Source organism: Anas acuta, chromosome 10 (genome assembly GCF_963932015.1).
Source record: "Anas acuta chromosome 10, bAnaAcu1.1, whole genome shotgun sequence".
Taxonomy (NCBI): Eukaryota; Metazoa; Chordata; class Aves; order Anseriformes; family Anatidae; genus Anas; species Anas acuta.
The window spans coordinates 3633770-3652661 of NC_088988.1; the positions used below are offsets into that span (position 1 = coordinate 3633770).

The following is an 18892-nucleotide window of genomic DNA, read 5'->3' on the forward strand; positions in this document are numbered from 1 at the left end:
CTACATCTGTACAGAATGTGGTGCTATTGAGGAAATTTCTGATTTTGAAGGTACCCTGGGATTTTTCCTATAAGTGTTGCCTTGAGCTAGAAAGAATCACTGCTGGTAATGAACGTATGTTATTAATATATAAGAACAAAAAGAATTGGCTTGTCTTCTCAATTACGGCAGACAAGTTCAGCAGCAGTCTCTCAGCTCAGTCAGGAGATCCAGTCCAGATCCAGTCCTTTGGTCTCAGTGGGTTTATTGGTGTGGGAAGCTCTGTCCCAGTGATGCAGGGCAGCCTGAACCTCCAATGCCTTACGTTTTGCAGGCCTGTGTTTTTCATCCACTTTGCATGCAGGTAAATGAGGGAAGTGAAAATATCAACTCAGTCACGTAATAAATATTCCTACAGTAGGTGGTCAGTGGCTGGTTTCTGTGTTTGCAATAATTGCAGAGAACAGCAGATGAAATCAGTGTAGAACTTTGTTTATGATATCTGAGCAGCTTTTGTACACGCAGCCCCACCTCTGCCTGTCTCCAGCACTGCGAAAGTCCCTTCTCTTTCACAGAACCAGTGACATACAAGAAAGAGCTTGTTTTGGGACTGACTCAACATTCCTCACCTGGGCCTCACTGAACTAAAAGCAAATCGGCCCCGCTGAGCTGGGCTAGGGAAGGCTGTATCAGCACCTCATCCGTACCTCTGCCTGGAACCCATCCGAGGTCACAAGCCGAGTCACCGTCATCTCGTTGGCTGTCAGAGTGCCTGTCTTATCGGAGCAGATGACATTGCAGCAACCTGAAGCAAGGAAGTTTTTAATCAGAACTCATAAATTAGGCAAATAATGAGATCCAAGGCCCCAGAAGGAGGAGACCATATTCCCTTGATGCTGTTTAAACTGTACTGATAAGGAAAGGAGAAAATACCAACAGATGGACGAGTTGTGAGGAAAGGATGAAGGGAAAAGAATTTGATTGCCCTTCAGGGTATCGTGCACAGAATTTGGTTGTGGGATGTGCTGGGAGACATCTGAAGATTTCTTTACACTGTTGTGAGAACCAGCCTGTGAGCAGTTGGAGAAGGCCCTCATCCCCAGGGAGGTGACCAGCGTACCCGAGCTGCAGTATTACACCTGGACAGAACAGCTCTTACATTCAGAAAAGAATTATCAAATTCCCACTCTGCCACATGCTTCCTCAAATGGGCCGTTTAACCCTTACTTCCCTCTCTAAGTCAGGAACAACAGCACTCCCTGGCTCCCCAAGGGGTTGTGAAGCTGTAAAACCACCAAAACTGTTACCAAAAAATACTTTAAAATCCACACCAAAGAGTGGAAGCTGCCCCACTTGTGCTCTGCTTTGTGGCCATAAAGTATATTTGTTCCAGAACCCATTTACACCAGAACACAGCAAAAGAATGAATTAGCAGTCACCACAGGCTAGTATTTACTCCTCAAAAGGGAAAAAAAAAAACATGACTTTAATGCAAAAAAGAGAATCAGACTTCAGCTCCCTTCTAAGTCTGAGTATCTTTCATTGCTCTGGAGGTGACCACGTGGCTTAGCACAGACCCATAAACGTGGTGACCGCCAGGTAAGAGCCCAGAAAGAATAAATGAGATTGAGCTGTGATCAAATTAATTGCGGTTTTGATGGATTAGCACAGAGAAAAGCTATCACCACCAATATTTCATGTTTAATTATTTACAATCAAAGAATCAGGTAAAGCAGAAGGCTTGTCTTTCTCCCTTTGAGAAATGTAACAGACGCGGTGCAATTAAAGTGCAGGAGAGTACAACTTTTCCACACTTTGTCTGTCTTGCAGAGCACCCGGACATCTGGCAGTTATGCCTATTTGGGCACAGCCCTTCCAGAACAAAATTCTTACTGAGATAAGGCGGTCTCAGATGTCCTGGGTCAGGGCAGGTACAATAAAGTGAGGGTGATAAGATCCCTTACCTACAGAACAAACACGGGCAGTTCAAACAATAGCAGCATTTCTAAGTCAGACAAATCTTAGCTGAAGATCCGGCTGCATAGCAGACATTTGAGATTACTTGGGCCGGGCTTGGCATTTGTTGCACATTTTAATGAGTGGGACTAAATGCACAACATGTCTTCTTCATCTAATTGCCACACTGACCAAGGTCAGAGTAGCAAAGCCTGGAATAATGCGACCTGAGGATGAGGGCCAATTTGAAGGTAAAAAGAAAGTTATTAAAAATAACGCTTTCATTATGGTTTATTTTACCCTGCAGTTGTGAGGATTACTGGATGCCTTCTCATCGTCCTCTCTATCCCTATTTTCCATGATTCTTTGGACATCAGGGAGATGGCTGCACAGAAGGGCAGATGGTTTTGTCTATGCCATCAGGCTTGACTTGAGGGGCTGCAAATTTTTTTAGTCAGACAGCAAAGAAGCAGCCAGGAGGGACCTGCAGGATGGTCCCACAGAATAGGGAGGAATGAGAAACCAAGCCTTAAACCCAAAACAGGCACACCTGCAGAGAAGCACAAATTTTGAAGCAGATGAACAAACCACGTGGCTCCTGTGAAGCCTTACCTAAGGTTTCTACTATGGGCAGCTTCTTCACAATCACTCTTTTCTTGGCCATCCGGAGAACGCCCAGCACCAGCGTTACAGTGACCACGATGGGAAGGCCCTCTGGGATGGCAGCCACCGCGAGGCTGGGGACAGCAGAGAGACAATAGCTTCAACACGTGGGTCAGACTGCAAGGACTGACCAAAATGGGACTAGTGGCACACCACAAATACAAAAGCAGGATATTTATAGAACCCTTCAACCTTTTTGGGGGGCGATTGTGATGGAACAATCACTTTTCTTTTTTTTCCTCTTTGCTAAAGAGCAATACTTTCTGGCTAAGTAGGAATTTAAGGGCTGGGTTTCATTCATTTAACGTTCTGAGGATGGAAGTTGTATATTCCCTGGCATCACAGCTCACACATTAGCTACTGGCCACATGCAACTCCATATCTCCTGCATGTAGCTTTTTTTTTTTTTTTTTTTTATTTTTATTTTTAAAGGACTGATTTCAGAGCCATGACAACACCAAACAACAGGTTTTATGGGCACTACTAAAAACACATGGTTTATTATGTTTGATTAGGAGGTTGTGCATGCATTTCGTGTCATATAAAATGCAAATTCCTGTCTTTGTAAGTAAACCTAGTAAGAACAGTAAAGGCTAATATTTGCTGTTGTTACACTCCCACTAAATTCATAGTACAGATAGGAGAGGACATTCATGGCATGATGAGGTGGAAATGTCAGTGATGATTTTCAAAATATTTTGTTCAGAGGAAATAAGGAAAAAAGATTTGAATTTGATTAATTTCTAAAATTAAGTAAACCCTCATACTTCTTTTTTTTAATTAAACTCTATTGTAAAGCAAACATTAATTGCAGCAGTGCAAGATCAATGTGTACTTATGAAGAGCCATATCCAAGTTCTCTTTTGTGGATTGTCTATTGTTTTCATCAGTAAACTCCCTGGAACATATTTCATTATAATCAAAGAGAAAGGTGCTCTCCAGTCCTCACCTAACTCCAATTGTGAACATGCTGAGAAGATGCTTCCCTTGTAACCAGCCAATTAGCATTATTAAACCTGGTGGAGGGAAAACATCTGATTAAAATACATTTATACAAATATAATCTGCTTTAGCTGCTGTTGGGGAATGGAATATGCAATGAGGCCCCCAGATCTCTCCCTCCCAGCCATCTGTGCTTGGACACCCCCATCCAGGTAAGCCATATCGAAAAGTACTTGAAAAAAAAGGGCCCTGGAGCACAGAGGACTCTCACAGCTGACCGTGCAAATACAGGCTTTGTGTTCAACTCACCAATTATTCCAAAGGAGAAAAGAGTGAGTTGCTTCCCCAGTCTGTCCATGCTTTTCTGGAGAGGTGTTTTGGGAGTCTGCAAACAGAGAACAGCTGTTTTGATTTGCTTATTATATAAGATTAGAATAGGATGTTAGGCCAGAGTGACTGCCCCATGCAGTCCTGGTTGTGATTACTGTGGTCCTTACTGCTGCCCCATGTACCCTACTGCTTACACATCCCAAACCCAAGATCAAGATTTAATTAGTTTATAAAAACACATCTGTGTCAGTCGGTTCAGAGATCTAGCCTGTGAAAGCTTGGCATACGTAGAAGTAAAATTTTATATTAGAAGAAATTGAGGAGGGAAAAAACAAAAGAATAAGGACAAGAAGCCATGTGGTTTAGGTGTCCCTTGGTCACACACAGGCATTCTGTAGCAGAAACAGAGATGGACCCAGTGCATTAAATCTCAGGACCACTTCAGGACCACTCCTTCGCACCAACTTTCATCCAGCACACCCACCATTTCCAGAGTGACACGGAGGTTCCTTTACCTCTTCAGCTTGCATCATTTTGAACACCTCTCCAAACTGTGAGTTTTCACCTGTCCCAATAACTATGCCCTGAAAACAAAGAGGAAAAAAAAAAAAAAAAAAAAAGAGAGAGAGGCAAATGAAAAAAAAATCCTATTTGAAAGATTCTGTGATGAATATCAAGTAAAAGGTTGCAGGTTACAGGACTCACTTTTCCCTTCCCATACCGCACCAGGGTTCCCATGAAAACAACATTGCTCAGCGTGGTTATGTCTCCGGCTTCCAGCAATACGCCGTCAGTCTTGTTGCAAGGCTCAGCTTCTCCCGTAAAACTGGATTCATCCACCAGCAGATCTGTAACCTAATTAACACCATGCATTTCTGGTACTGTTAAAACAAATTTCCAAAGCAGGCTCTTGTCCATATAGCTATATTTACCTCTATTAGCCTGAGGTCTGCAGGGACCCTATCGCCAACAGAAAGGTATATGATATCTCCAGGCACAAGCTCTCGTGCTAGAAGATGCTGCAGTTTTCCTTCCCTTAGGCTATATTAGACAAATGGAAAAAGAAGAAAAAAAAAAAACAGGCTTTATCCCTTCTGCAGACTTGGGAACGTGATTGGCAGGGAGGCAAGAGCCCTGCTCCAAAGAGCTTTCAGTGTATATAACATACAATCTGCATAGCCATGAGCGTGTTCCCCCTTGGGCTCAGTTTTAATTCTTAAACAGAATGGGCAACTTACAGAAGATTTACATTTCAGCAGTAAGTGACTTGAATGGCACTTAGTAGGGAGGAGTGACAAGGAGGTGTGCTTTCCCATTGCTCACACTTTAAGTAGTAACTTGCTGATACATTAACTGGAAAAGCTTGAAAAACTTTTTAGTGACTGGCACTTTTTATTGTATTAGAAGGATCGCCTTTCAAGTGGATAGATGCTTATGGCATCATTATATTGGAAAAATAAATAAATAATTTAACAGTGGTGTTTGTAAGATCCAAACCCAGGTGAACTTTGGACCAGAATAAAGCCCTACAGAGCTTTTGAGGTGGAACATTTCTCTGAGCCTCACAGCTTATTTGTGTTGGCTGTGACAGGGCCGATTTGCACAGACACAAGCAGGAGAGCACAATCTCAAGCACTGATACTGAGCATCAAAGCAGCCGGGCGTGGGCACCTGCCATGCCCCACAGCTGCCACATGGGCAGTGGCATGGCTGCATTCGCAATGTGGCTGGCTGTAGGCCTCTGTGCCTGTGTGTACAGACAGTGAGGGCATTTTTTTTTTTTAGTTTAAAACTCTTATCCCTTGTCCTATCACTATACTCCCCGATAGAATCCATCCCCAGTTTGCCTGCAGCCCCCTTTAGGCCCTGGCAGGCCGCTGTAAGGTCTCCCAAGAGCCGTCTTTTCTCCAGGCTGAACAACCCCAGCTCCCTCTGCCTGTCTTCACCTCCCAGACATCACTTTCTCATCAGGCACATGATGACCCGAAGTCACTTTCTCCACAGCTAGGTTCTGCCCTCATAACCCAAAGGATGCAGAACCACTGAGCCAGGCAGCCAGCCGTGCCTCACCAGTTGCACTCGGGGGGGACCAGCTTGTTCAGCTCTTCCAGAGACTTTTCCGAGCGATATTCCTTTTGAACAAGAAAGGAGAAGAAAGCCAAGTTATGTGAGTGACCTGCTTATGGCACAGCCCTGGCTGTGGAGCAGAACCCTGTCTCACATACCTGAATGAAGGCCACAGTGACCACAATGAGAACCGCCTGTGGACAGAGAGGTGTTAGAGACACAGACACACCAGCTCTGGGAAGCAAAGGGTTTGGTGACAGGAGATGTGCCACCTACCACGGTGATGCTCGCTGCGTCCTCATATTCTTTAGTGATGACGCTTACTAAGGCAGAAGCCAGCAGCAAGAGAATGAGGGGATTTTTGAACTGGGAAAAGAGACAAAACAAATTGCAGTATAAAGTTAAACATGGTCTGAGCTGGTCTCAGAAAAGATTTAGAGGTGCTGTTTTGCTGTATGGACTTTGCTGCCCAGACAGAGCAGGTGCAATGCCCGTGGCTAGACTACATGGCACAGTCAGCATCAGGGATTGCAGGACAAGGCTGAGGCTCTCACACCAAGCCACAAAAATTTCCTCTCTTTCCCCCCAGCTGCACAGGCAAGGCTTGTCTATGGAGATATATAGCACAGGGCTGACTCTAAAATCTCCTTAGAGTCATGACAGGTGCAGACAAAAGCTTTTATTGTCTTTTTAGAATTTGAAACCAGAAATCCTCTCTCTTTTTTCCCTTCTCATTAATCTGCTACGCTCTGCCCTGGTCCCAGGCACCAGCACTGTACAAGTCAAGTGCTGCAGTACCAAAATCATGGGAAACATCACCAAAATCAGTAGTGACTCAGGAAAATCACGTGCTTTTGGAGAGTTCCTTACTTCCCTCCTCCTCCCCCCTCCACACACACACACTTTTAAACATGGATTTTAAGGACCTTGCTCATACTTGAGAAAATCTGAGGTCTATTTAGCTAATGCAGCATTTGGTGGAAGTGAATCACATTGAAGAGTTTGTTTGGTGTCCTCATAGGAGAAATAACTTTTTAAAGTAGTCAAGGAAGAGTTAAAAAAACCTTCTAACTATTTTTGAAAATTAAAGATCCTTGAAGAGATTTAGTGATGCTTACATCAAAGAGCTAAAACAGTATTATTTGAGTGTTATTTACATTAAAAAAAAAAAAAGATCCATGCAATAACAAAGTCTTTCAAAGAAAGGAAAATCTACATTATCCAGCTAAAATAAAACCAAAGCAAGAAAAAAAAAAAAAATAAATCAAATTGCTGTCTGAAAACACACAAAAAATTAAAACCACTCTTCCTGTTTGGTTAAGAGCTTTAAAAGAGAGGTGAAAGATACCTTATATACTGATGAGAGTTGTTAATAAAAGCAAGACTCAAAAATAATTCAGTTGGGGAAAAACAGGACAGCACATCCAACCTTCTGCTAGGCTTCTTGGGTGCAGCTGGCTTGAAGGGCACCAGTGACCGCCAGCGTAACCGAAATCACAGCTATGGATGGTTTTCCCAAACCTTTCATGATTTTATCACTTGCCTTAAAGGGAATAAATGTGCTCCAGAAACCAGGTCACCGAGCTATATCTTTTGATTTGCAGGCTGCATGGAGATAAAAAGGTTTATTTTTATTTTAAGATATTATCTCCACTTTAAATGAACCCACATCTGCATCTGACAATGGCTTTCCTGTGGGAACAGACAGTTTCAGTATCCGGGGCACGTCCGGTCCCAAGGCTGAATCCAGGAAAGTCGAAACCCTGAATATTTCAATGTACAGACACTTGGGACACCTCAGCCAGGGAAAATGAGTCTGTGCTGAAAACCCTTACCTGGTCTAAGTATTTCTTCCATATGGGCTCTGTGTTATCTACTGAAAATTCATTCCAGCCATGTTTCAACCGGCGCTGTAGCACGGAATTCTCTGAGAGGCCAGTGTGTAAATCAACCTAGCAGGAAATCAAAGCAAAACAACTTTACACATGGTAGGATAGTCATAGAAAAAAGCGTAAAGTCGATCTCATTATTTTAAGAAATTGTCAGTAGACTGGATGTGATGCTCATGGTTCAGTGTCACAAAGTCCAAGGACTGCTCTTTGAGCAGTGTGTAGCTCCACACTGAAAGAAAAACCCAACTGCTCTTCTTCTTAGGTACTTCATTTTGCTAAATTATAAGACTTGACCACCAGCTCTCACAGGAACTCATAAAACAAGCACAAGTTAATTAAAAAAAAATATTTCCACAGGTGAGAAATTATACAAGGGATGACAAATTGGAAAACCACACTGCAGCAGCGGTGTCCGTGGTTTGCTCCAGGCAGGGGATGGTGGCTGGGCAGGGCAGGACATGGGGCCAGACTGCAAGGCAGCCAGAGAGAAGTCACCCAGGATGCTAAGACCACATGAGAAGTTTTGCCTCTGAAATGAAACTTGCCACAAAAAGCAGAGGAAAAGGGCTGCATGCATCTGCACAACATTTCCTAAGGTGCTGAGGATAATTTGGGTCAATAGGTGTGCAGCCTGCAGACTGTGATGCTATTTTCACAAGCACAGCTAAAACACTTACGTTTAAGGCTTTTGCCAAGTCTTCTTTATGGCATTTACATGCGTCTTTCGGGGGCAGAACTGTCACCTCCTTCTCCTGCTCAATGACTTTCAGCTCACATTCCTCCTGGCTCTGCAGAAAGGAGATAAAGCGCTCGTTAGGCAAGAACCCCATTAACAGAAGCCTTTCAGCACCTCTTCACCTCTTCAACCTAGTCCCATTCCTTTATCTCATCAGCCCTATGGCTCCACAGTTAGCTAAAACACTTCCCACATCGCAGCGCTCTATAATACTCACTAATTAATCCTCAAAGCCAGGCGCACCTCCTTATGCCCAGCAGCGAGTAGCTCAGGCACCCACCCGTGACCCCTCCACGGATGGCTGGGAGAAGCCGGTCCTGTGAGGGCAGGAGGTGGTGGCATGACCCCCAAGCCCTGCAGCATCCCAGACAGACCTCATTCCCCCTTCCACACCAACACCTCTGGTTGTCTTCCACCCCCATTTCCCAGCAGAACAGACCGGGGTTGTGCTCTGGCCCTTCACTGGCATGTGCAGCTCCACACAGCAAGGTGACAGGGATGCTGGCAGCACACTTCACCCCCCTACAACCTCCCTTCCCCACCACTGTCCCCAGCTCATCTCCCTTGAGATCTCCCCCAGCTGCTCAGCAGAGGAGGGCAGGTAAAAATTGGGCTCAGCTGAGTTGTTTTCTGAGCCTTTACAGTGATTTGAATGCTGCTTTGGTTGAAAGGCTGAGCCTGAACCTTTTTTTGTTGTTATCAGCTAGTGGAAAGCAATGCGATTAGGAGCTGGATTACCCAAAAGACAAACACACAGCAGCACCACGGGCAGGAAAGCATGCAGGGCTCTGCTGTTTGCAGGGATCCTGCCCAAGATTAGCATTTTTCCATGCCAATGTCTTCCAGCCCACTGCACGCTTGATGCTCAGAGCAAGGAAAAAACATTTTCCCTTGCTAAAAACATAAACTTGTCAGAGGGAAAAGTCAATGGTAAACATGAACTAGAAAAACTCTCTGCTCCAACGGGAGGAAGCAAACCCCCCTGTTGAGGCTACACAGGGGATGCTTGCTCACACAAGGCTCCTTTCCCACCTTTGCACCCATTTTCCATCTCCATGCAGGAAAAAACCTCTTAAATCTCATTCTGACTTCTCCCTTTCACGATAAAAAGCCATAAACTGGGGCATTTGCTGAGTTCCTCCTGTTGCTCTTCCTTCAAATGTAGCAATCCTTGATGCTGTGAGTGGAGGAGGCTGGGTGCTGCGAGGGTGAGCACAGTGCTGAGGACCCTGGCAGAGGATGCTCAGCCCATGGGAGGATTTCAGCACTCGGGGAGGTTGTGAATGGAAATGCTCAGGCCCAGGCACTCAGCAGCACCTCAGCAAGGGCTTAGAGGATGTCAGAGATGCCTGAAGGTGTATTTGGGGAATTAGCCCTTGTATGAATACTCAGGAGGTTTCCAGGAACCTCCAGCATTTTGCGGTCCTGAGGTAGAAGCAGAAAATCTCTCTTCCCTACATTGCAGCACTCCTGTTCCCGCTGTTTAAGCAGTTTCTACAGGCTCCTCCATGCTGCTGATGGCATGGACAGGTACCGCTGCCTCTGAGGAGGCTGTATTTTAATTAAAGGAGACAGAGGTGGGAAGAGACACGGGCAGAGGCATTATATGCCCGCAGTCCCATGGAGCTGCTAGGAGAAGCCAGACCTGCCAGCTCCCCGCTCTATCACTGCTATTTACCCTGGGAAAGGCGTGGAGGAAATGAATGACAAGAGCACACAGTGCGTGGCTGTAAATCAATAGCCAGGCCAGCAGCTCCATGCTCCTTGCAGCCAGGGCTGCTCTGCAAGGAAAAAATTTTCCTGTGAGCTGATTTCTATTGGTTGATTCTATTGATCAGCTTGTGCCTGACAGTGATTTGCCTGGGATGACCGTGGCACAGCTTCTCCTCTCCAGCCCCAGCAGTGCCCAGCCTGGCCATGTCTCATCCATCACTTTCTTTGCTGTCTACCTTTTAAACCAGATGTGGGCTGTCAACATTATCAATGCACACTTTTATCCCTTACACATAACTCAAGCACAAAAGCATGATGCCATACAGCAAGTTCGCAAAAGGCAATGGAAGAAAAATTACAATTTATCCCCTGCTCAGTGGACTCGGGAGATGCTGGGGACCTGGAGAGGCCCCATCCATGCAGCAGCCCACTCCATGCTGCCGCTGCCCACCCTGTGCATCCCCGGCCCCAAAATGATCCATCCATTGTCACACCGAGCAGCCATGCTGACAGGGAGAAAGCGCAGGGAGCACGAAACCCTTGTTGTGTGCTCTGGCAAGCAGCCCAGATGAGCAGTTCTTGGGATTTCCACTCCCCCAGCTCTGCTTTTCCTGAGCTTTTGGATATTTCTTAGCCCCTCCATCTTAGGTTACTTTGGACCAGCTAGTGTATCGTAATCCGGTCAAAAGTGGGCTGGGTTATTTCGTCTGACAAGGAGCCCTTTAAAACCTTAAACAGAAACCCTCTTCTTGTCTATTCTTCATGCCTGTTGAAAAAAAATAAACCAGCCTAATCCCTCAGAAGCCCTTCGGGCTGCTTTTTGGGCACATGTGGCAGCTGGTGGCCTGGGGAGTTGCGTTTCAGGGGCACCCAAACCCCATGCAGCAAACCCCAGCCCCCTGAGCAAGGGGCTGCCTCGCTGGGCTCCCTTATCAGAGCCACCGGGTCCCAAAAGGAACAAAAAGCCAGATTTAAGGCAGCTTTGGTACATAAGGTCTCCCGGGAGGGAGCTGCTGCAGCCCCAAAACCCCGGGGGAGCTGGAGGGAGGGAATTAACTCCTTGCTTGATAGATGTTTTTCAAATACAAAAATTGGGCTTGACACTTCTAAAGGTTTGAAAACGTGTGCGTAAGGAAAAGCCATACCACTGCTTTGCAGAAGCAGTCTCATGGGCTCTCTTTCTTTACCTGGAAGGCAAGCTGCACTATTTAATTTTATTTTGAGGGCATATATTAAATTAGGTACCTGCGTGGTAGGGAAAACATTCTGGTGAGGGTGCTCTGCAACTCTGGAAAGATATAGGAACAGAGCCTGTGATACCAGTGCTCCTTGCCATGGCTACTGAGTCTCTAGTGAATTAAGTGCTATGGGAGAAAGCACAAAAAGGGGTTTGGTGATGTGATGTGCCTGGGGCGGGAGCCAGCTCTTTCTAAACCTAAGAGAAGAGCCCCTAAACCACAGCAGGTGCCTGTGAGCTGGCAGGAGATCCTGACGGGGAGTTCCTCTCCTCTCCTGGTGCTCTCTGAGACCATAAGGATGTTCCCACCTTGCCCTGGGCTTCAGCTCTTTGGGGATGAAGGAATCAGTGTTCTATGGCTATTTTCAAATAAAGAAACAAAATATCATCCTTAGAAGCAAAATATCATCCTTAGAGGAGACACGAGTCATTTACCAGACTAAATCACAGTCTGGGAATATGTTCTTGATTTATCAAGTTGTTTAAGGCATGGCAGTTACTGAGGTTAATAATAATAGTGGCAAAATGCAAAGAATGGTGGCAAAATGCAAAGAATTATTTGTCAACTTTATATAGAATAAATTAAATAATAAATTAAATAAATAATAAATTAAATAAATAACTGCTATTCAGTGCTCTGCCCCAGTGCAGTGGCTTCCCAGCAGTCACCCAATTGCTTACACACATTGCTTGGATTTATTTAAGCCTCACTGTGATGGCATTGTAAAAAGGTTTTCTGGTGGGCATCTAAACGATAGAAACATCCATGTGGGCTTTGAAATCAGATTATTCCTGACACCCTCGAGTCTCTGCAGAGCTGCTCTGAAGTCACTCCATCACTGTGCTCACGTGTTATGGGTTCTCCCAGGACTTGTCTGGAAATCGTTTCCCCACTGCACTTGCACGTTGCTGCCTACTTCCTATGCCTGCAGCCAAAACGCCAACCGTTTCCCCGTCATGTTACACAAGTATGACGCTGCACAGGCTACAGCTCAAATTCAGGCAGGGTGTATGTTTGTCAGTAAATATGTATCATTATTTATTTTGGCACGGCAGAAAAGTTACTGCCAAAGAACAAGACAGCCTAATTGCCATCGGCATCCTGACTACGTAGGATTGGAAGCCTCAGCTTCCTATCGAAGTGAGATTGCAGAAATTTGTAATCTCAGCGGCGCCTTCCTCTCCTTGGGGTTTTGAGCTGTGTTTAAGTGGCACAGAGCAGCATCACACAACGCACTGTGTGGTGCGTGGGGTAAGAGCTCAGCGGCTTCTTTCCTTCTTTCTGTTGCCCTGACCATCCCCCTGCTGGAAAGACAGGCCTCAGAAACGATCAAAGGATTAGCTGAAATGACAGCTGACAAAGGCCTCAGTCAGAAAGGAACACAAGCATCTTGAAATGTATGGATGGTGTTGTGGGGACAGAGCTAAAGGCCAACCCTAGGTGCTGAAAGAATTAGATCAGGTTCACGTGGGAGGGCACCCGATCTGTCTGTTGTGTGGGAGAAAAATGGGTCTTGAGCAATGGTAATCCCTGTGCCGCGCAAACACGTGATGATAAAATAAACCCAGCCTGTGAGTTTCAGTGGAGAGAAAGCAACAAGAGTGACAAACGTGACTCCCAAACCGCCACCGGCCACTCTCTGACCCATCTGTGATGGTACCAAGGAGTGGTAGTGAAGGGATAAATCAGTGTTCATAGATCAGCATTTTTCAGGAAAAGAAAGCATTATGTCAGAGTTATGAGCAGAGGTGCCCAGCTCATCTCGGCCACTCATTAGCGGTAATGAACACTGGCAGAGCACATAGACAGCCCCAGGGGTCAGCCTGGCTCTCCCAGCCCATCTGCTGTGGCCTGAGCTGTGTGCCCTGCCCGTAGCACGCAGCACGCATATCCTCATCTTGTCCCGCTGCCTGGTAAACATCAGCAACCTCATCCCACTTACAGGGAACAATTCAGCTCACAGGGCATGGCCACAGCAACACCAAGTTAGCAGCCGGACAAAGCAGACCAGCAGGCAAAGGTGACAGATTCAACCGCAATCCCACAAATTATTTTTGGCAGGTCCAGGCAAGGGACATAAGAAATCCTCACCTCCTCTTCTGGCTCGGCGCTTCCCAAGGGCTGGTACTTCTGCGTGAAGCGGACGAGAGACCTTTTCTGGAAGAGTTTGGTGAAGCCTCCCTCGACCATCTTTGCCGGGGCGGTGGGAAGAGCCCCGGGGGCCGCGGTGCCGCTGCCACCCGCTGCGGCAGGGCTCGAATTCCCCTGCAGGCGCGGGGCTATGGTTACGGGCGGGGAGAGGCCGGGTTACCTGCCGCCAAGTCACGCCTTCGGCTGCAGGTGCCAGAAGGAGCCTGCGCACCTTTCGCCCATAAAACCCTGCCAGGGGAAACCTGCGAGTGTTTAAGACCCATATGGGAGCGCAGAACGTGCAGATACAGCACCCAAAGGGTACCTGGAGGGCTGTGGTTTCCTCTGCCTGCTGAAAATGTGCAGCAGGAGGAGCATCGCCAGGTGCTGCGTATCGGGCAGGCAGGGAGCTTGTTTTGCCAAGGCCACTGTGCATCCCACGCAGCACCGAGCCTCCTTGTAAACTTCTAGGCTGGGGAAATCCTGTTTGAGAAGTGCTCCGGTCAGCAAAACACCAGCACTTAAAAGCTGAACGCACCAGGAGAGGGCATAAATGCGTAACGTGTGTGTAATGGGAGCCCCCACCTCTATTAGAGGTGAACCCATTGTGAGTTTGTGGTGCTTTTTTTATTAAAAAGCAACAGGTATTCTTTTGCCAGAGGGGAATGTTTTCATGGTGGATCTTGACATGTGGGGAAAGTTAATTGCTTGCGTCCTTTTTGAAGATTTGTAGCTGTCTGTCAGGGAGCATTGTGCTCAGGTGTGCACTAGGAAACCTACGGGCTCCCTCAGGCAGCATGGCCACAGGATTCACTTAGGCTTAAATTGTCCCTGTGGTGTAAACTGCAGTCAGGGAATAAGCGTAATTCCCAGACAAAGACAAAAAATTATGCAACTTCCTGCAGAATAGTTTTCTCCCAGGACTTTCATGTGCCACCTTCCTGGCTCTGGGACAACGGAGGTGGTGACTCCCAGACTATGATGGGGACAAGACCCCAAACTCTCAGCAGTGTGACAGCTCATGGTGCCCCACACCTGTCTTAATTCACCAAACTGATGCCTTCCCACACAGCATTTCAGTTTTCTTATTTGCACCTCCCACATCCCGGTTCTCACAAAAAGTGAGGAGCCACCAGCACGATGGGGTGTCAGCCACAGATCACGCACATCCCCCCACGCCGTGCCCCACTGAGGCAATCCGGAGGGAGGATTTATTCCCAAAGGCTCAGGGGAAGGCAAAGCAATTGGGAAACACCCTGCAAGCAGCTGACCTCTTGTAAATCACGGCTGGGACTTCCTACCTCCCTCGGCTCCTGATTGAGAAATGCTTTCTTAATGACCCAGAGCAGATGTGTCAGGCAGATGAAGGAAGTTCCTGAATCAGTGCAACAAGGCTCCTTCCCATGGGAAAACATCCAGCATCGTGCTTCGTGCTGATTTTCAGGCTGCTCACATCCAGGCCTTGCCCAGAGTTTCAGGCTTGAAGGCAGCCTAGGCTCCCAAAGACACCAGAGGTTCAAACCTTCCTGAAATCTATAGGAATTGTGTGGCAAAATGTCCTAGAGCTCGGCATGCTTTGATCTGTTCCCTCCTTCTGTGGCTTTTTTAAGGATCAGGAGGGCAGGCAGCTGCTGCCGTAGTCCTGATGGAGCACACACTTCTGGTTGTCTCAGTGAGCTTGGTCTGTTCACAGCTTTGGGACCTTCGCTCCTCGTGGCTCTGATAGAAAAGCAGCAAAACCATTTTCCCCCTCTCAAGGCTAGCAGGAAAATTTACCAGGGTTTGTCCTTGCCTTTCTTATTCCAAGGCCTCATCCGTGCAAGCAGCACACAAGAGGAGCTCGCAGTGCCACTGGTGCTGTGTGATCCTGAGCACGGTGCTCATTAGCCCCACGCTGCTGACAGCACGGCTAATTGAGCAACAGGCCCGTGCTGTTGGTTTCTGTGTTTAACCTCCCCCTCTTGGCCAAAAGCTGCTGCTGGTGGAAGCACAGGGAGCTGGGCATTGCATAAACAACCCAGAGGAGAGCAGAACCAGGGTAAACGTGAGGAGAACGGAGGCCAATGTGCCGTGGTCAGCGTGGAGGCACCCGCTGGGTGCTGGGCCTGCAGCCCCGCGCCCCTCAGGGTCCTGCCGAGACAGGCAGGGCATGGAAAGGAGCAGGATGTGGTGAGAGTAAAGTGCCACAGTCATCGTGTGTCATGAATTGCTGTCCAGCAGGCCTGCAGATCATGAGAGAGTCTTTCAGGCTCAGGACCGTGCCCACATCTGTCACCTTTATGTTCATTCAGTCCTGAAACGTGAGGTTGCGTTTTAGCACCAATGACAGGGAATAAACGCAGAAAGAAAATGTAGTTATCGCTGAACATTAACCATGCATTCTGCCAAATTGCCGAACAAAGCTTCATTTTCTTACTACTTTTGATTTCTGTCTGTTAGGAAATCTAATAGAAAAATCCATGTGTTATGTTATCTGATGTTATGTTATCTGATGGCTCAGAAAATGCTGGGAATAAACTGAATCAGGACCACAATGTAAAGAAGTTGTATTTCTTCATTCTTGTCACATATGATTTTCACACTATAAAATAATAAATAATCTGTATACTATACTGTACTACTACTACTACTGCTACTACTACTACTACTAATAATAATAAAGCAGCAATTATGCTACCTTTATAGTGTTTCCTATTTAATTGAACAATAAAGCTGGTCAGACTCCAGTTCTAAGCAGGCTATTCAGAAAACTTCTATTTATTTATTTATTTTAAAATACATGTAGATAGTATTTGTTGTGGATTGGTTTTCATATCCTGATATGCAGGACCACTTCCCCCTCCTGGGCCTGGCATCTTGGAGGCTTGATTTAGAGGAAGATGTGAGAGCAGAGCAGCCTAAGGTAAGGCTGGGAAATGGTGTCACAGAGGGTTGCTTCATTCCCAGAGGCTTCATGGTGCACGATCCCTGAGGCACACAGGTGGCTCAGTCTCCTTCATCTGCTTCCTTCACCATAAGCAGGGCTGGACACACTTCTGCTCCTCTTGTGCCACCTTGAGGGAAAAAACCTCTGGTGCATGGGCTGGATTTAGTGAGTTTGCTTCTACCCAGATGTCCGAATATTCTGCTTTCAGGTCAGGTTTTTCCCATGCCCCTGGGCAGAATAACCACTTCTCCTGGTGGGAACGCAGACCTGCCTACGAGGGGACTTCTTGGCACAGCCTTCAAATGAAAAATCTCTTTTGCTGAGAAAAAGACAGTATTGTGTTGTGCTGTGCTGCACAGTCTGTGCAGCAAGAGGTGGTAGAGAATAAGGAGATTTCTGACTTGAAAACTCACAGCCTGTTATAAAAGCAAAGAACCTGAGCCACGGACCCTTTCATTTATTTTCAATGCTATTGAAAAAAGCCAGATAAAATCCTTGCTTCATTATTAGTCTGTTCCTGGGCCTGTCACCAGGAAGAGAGGGGGGAATTTAGTTCAATCCATTGTTTCCTGTTTGCACAGCCTCTGCTGCTTAGGTTGGGAGATTCACCTGGTGGGGTGGCTCAGGTTGGGTGCAACAAACCCCATCTTTCCTGTCCCCATCAAGGAAACTGTCAAAAAGCTTTGTTTGTATTCCACAGCTTCTCCCCTGGTTCTTGCTATTCTGTCTACAAAGCTAACTAGGAGGAGAAAATCATGTGAAGAAATAGGACTTAACCAGAAAAAGGTGTCTTTTAATCTTGAATAAAAATGATGCTAAAATATGCTTTTCAGTTTCCATTGTGGTATACTGTCAGTCCAGCAAAAATATCTCTTCTGTGGTTAGAAAAACTCGAATCATTTTTAAAGTAAGAAGTGCTTCACAAGCACATCTTCAAGGTGGTCTCTGCCTTTAGGGAAATGAAAGGTAGGGAGTATTTGATCTGCTGCACCTCTTTTGTTCTTGCAGTTTGCAAGAGGCAATTGATGCCACCACCAGAGGAAAGTCCAGTCTGAGTGCACAGTGTGAGGTGGGAGAGTACAAAACAGCCTACATGAACCCATCCCTGCTGTGTGCCACGTCTCCAAAGACTTCTGTGGATTGTCTCAACCTTGTAGACTTCTTCACTTTACATGAAACTATGGGAGAGCTTCCTCAAGGTAACCAACTACTTCTGCACCATAAAGTTTAATTGAACTCTGAACTAGGTAGGTCAAAATAGTAGTTTTTTTTTTTTTTTTTTAATTATTTTTTATTTATTCTCATATTTACCGCTTCTGCAGATTGCTGACCTACTGATGCACATTACACTTTTAATGCAGACCCCTGACATTGTGACAATCCATTGTAATGTTTGTCCTTCTGTTGATTCCAGCTGCTGGGCTCTTGGATGCACTGATAGCACTTTGGTGTGATGTGCAGATGATGCTGTAAATCACTTCATATTTTCCACAAAGCCTGTTAGCCAGCTGCATCAGCAAAATATATTTGCTAGCATTAACATGGGTAAAATTAAAATATAATTTTGTGACTCAGATCCTTTTCTTGAAAGTGTGGGACTCTCCTGAAGTCTCAAGAGAGGGATTTCTCTTGAGAGACATGCTGTGACTAAGTGTTCACAGCAGGAAACAGGAGGCCTGTACACCCACCTTGTAATCTCCCCATCCAAAAGACCAGATGACCATTACCATGAGAAATTCAAGTGATCCCAAGGATCTGTGCCAGACTGAAGAGCTGACATCTAGTGCTAGCTGGCCTCTTCTCAAAAGCTACAGAAAACCTTTTTTAAGCAATGAAACCCGCTGCTCTTCCCTCTTTGGCAAAATTACAGGAAGTTTCTCTCCCTGTGGCTTCTCAGCTATGGTTTCAGGGCAGAAGGGACGTGACGCAGAGGCACTCCTGCCTACTCCAGCCCAGCAGGTAGAGCAAGAAGGGTACGGGTGGAGCTGGTGGGATGGTGAAGTCTGGCCTGTTCCTGGAAATGCAGCGCTCAGCAGCACAGCCACACAACACCAGGCTGCTCTTCCAGTGGGCACCAGCCCAGCACTGGACTTTGACTTGGTTTGTTTTTCCACCCTTTGAGGAAGACTCGGCCGTCCACAAAGCTGCCTGAGCAGCTGCTCGTGCAGCACAAACCGCCTGAGTTGACAGCCCAAGGCCATCCGGCAGTGAGCAACATCTCTGAATCAACACAGATGTAGCTGGGCTAAACGCCCAGTCAAATAAAAAGGTCACCTTTTATCTGGGTCATCATCCCTGCCCTCCTCACAGCATTCTAAGC

At 46.4% G+C, this 18892-nt stretch overlaps 1 protein-coding gene across 2 annotated transcripts in view; it reads right to left on the bottom strand.

Moving 5' to 3' along the window:
- ATP2C2 (ATPase secretory pathway Ca2+ transporting 2) overlaps positions 1-14132 on the bottom strand; it is a 24172-nt gene extending 10040 nt beyond the window's left edge. The window contains exons 1-13 of one of the 2 annotated variants that reach the window (XM_068693121.1): positions 13608-14132; positions 8507-8617; positions 7773-7889; positions 6214-6303; positions 6096-6131; positions 5941-6002; positions 4803-4911; positions 4576-4725; positions 4386-4454; positions 3850-3925; positions 3548-3614; positions 2548-2672; positions 687-784 (exon numbers count right to left, since the gene is read on the bottom strand). In XM_068693121.1, coding sequence (XP_068549222.1) covers positions 687-784; positions 2548-2672; positions 3548-3614; positions 3850-3925; positions 4386-4454; positions 4576-4725; positions 4803-4911; positions 5941-6002; positions 6096-6131; positions 6214-6303; positions 7773-7889; positions 8507-8617; positions 13608-13706 — 1209 coding nt within the window. In that variant the 5' untranslated portion in view covers positions 13707-14132. The remainder of the gene's footprint in view (positions 1-686; positions 785-2547; positions 2673-3547; positions 3615-3849; positions 3926-4385; positions 4455-4575; positions 4726-4802; positions 4912-5940; positions 6003-6095; positions 6132-6213; positions 6304-7772; positions 7890-8506; positions 8618-13607) is intronic. The other variant, XM_068693120.1, reaches the window with a different exon arrangement.
- Between the last annotated feature and the right edge of the window lie 4760 nt (positions 14133-18892).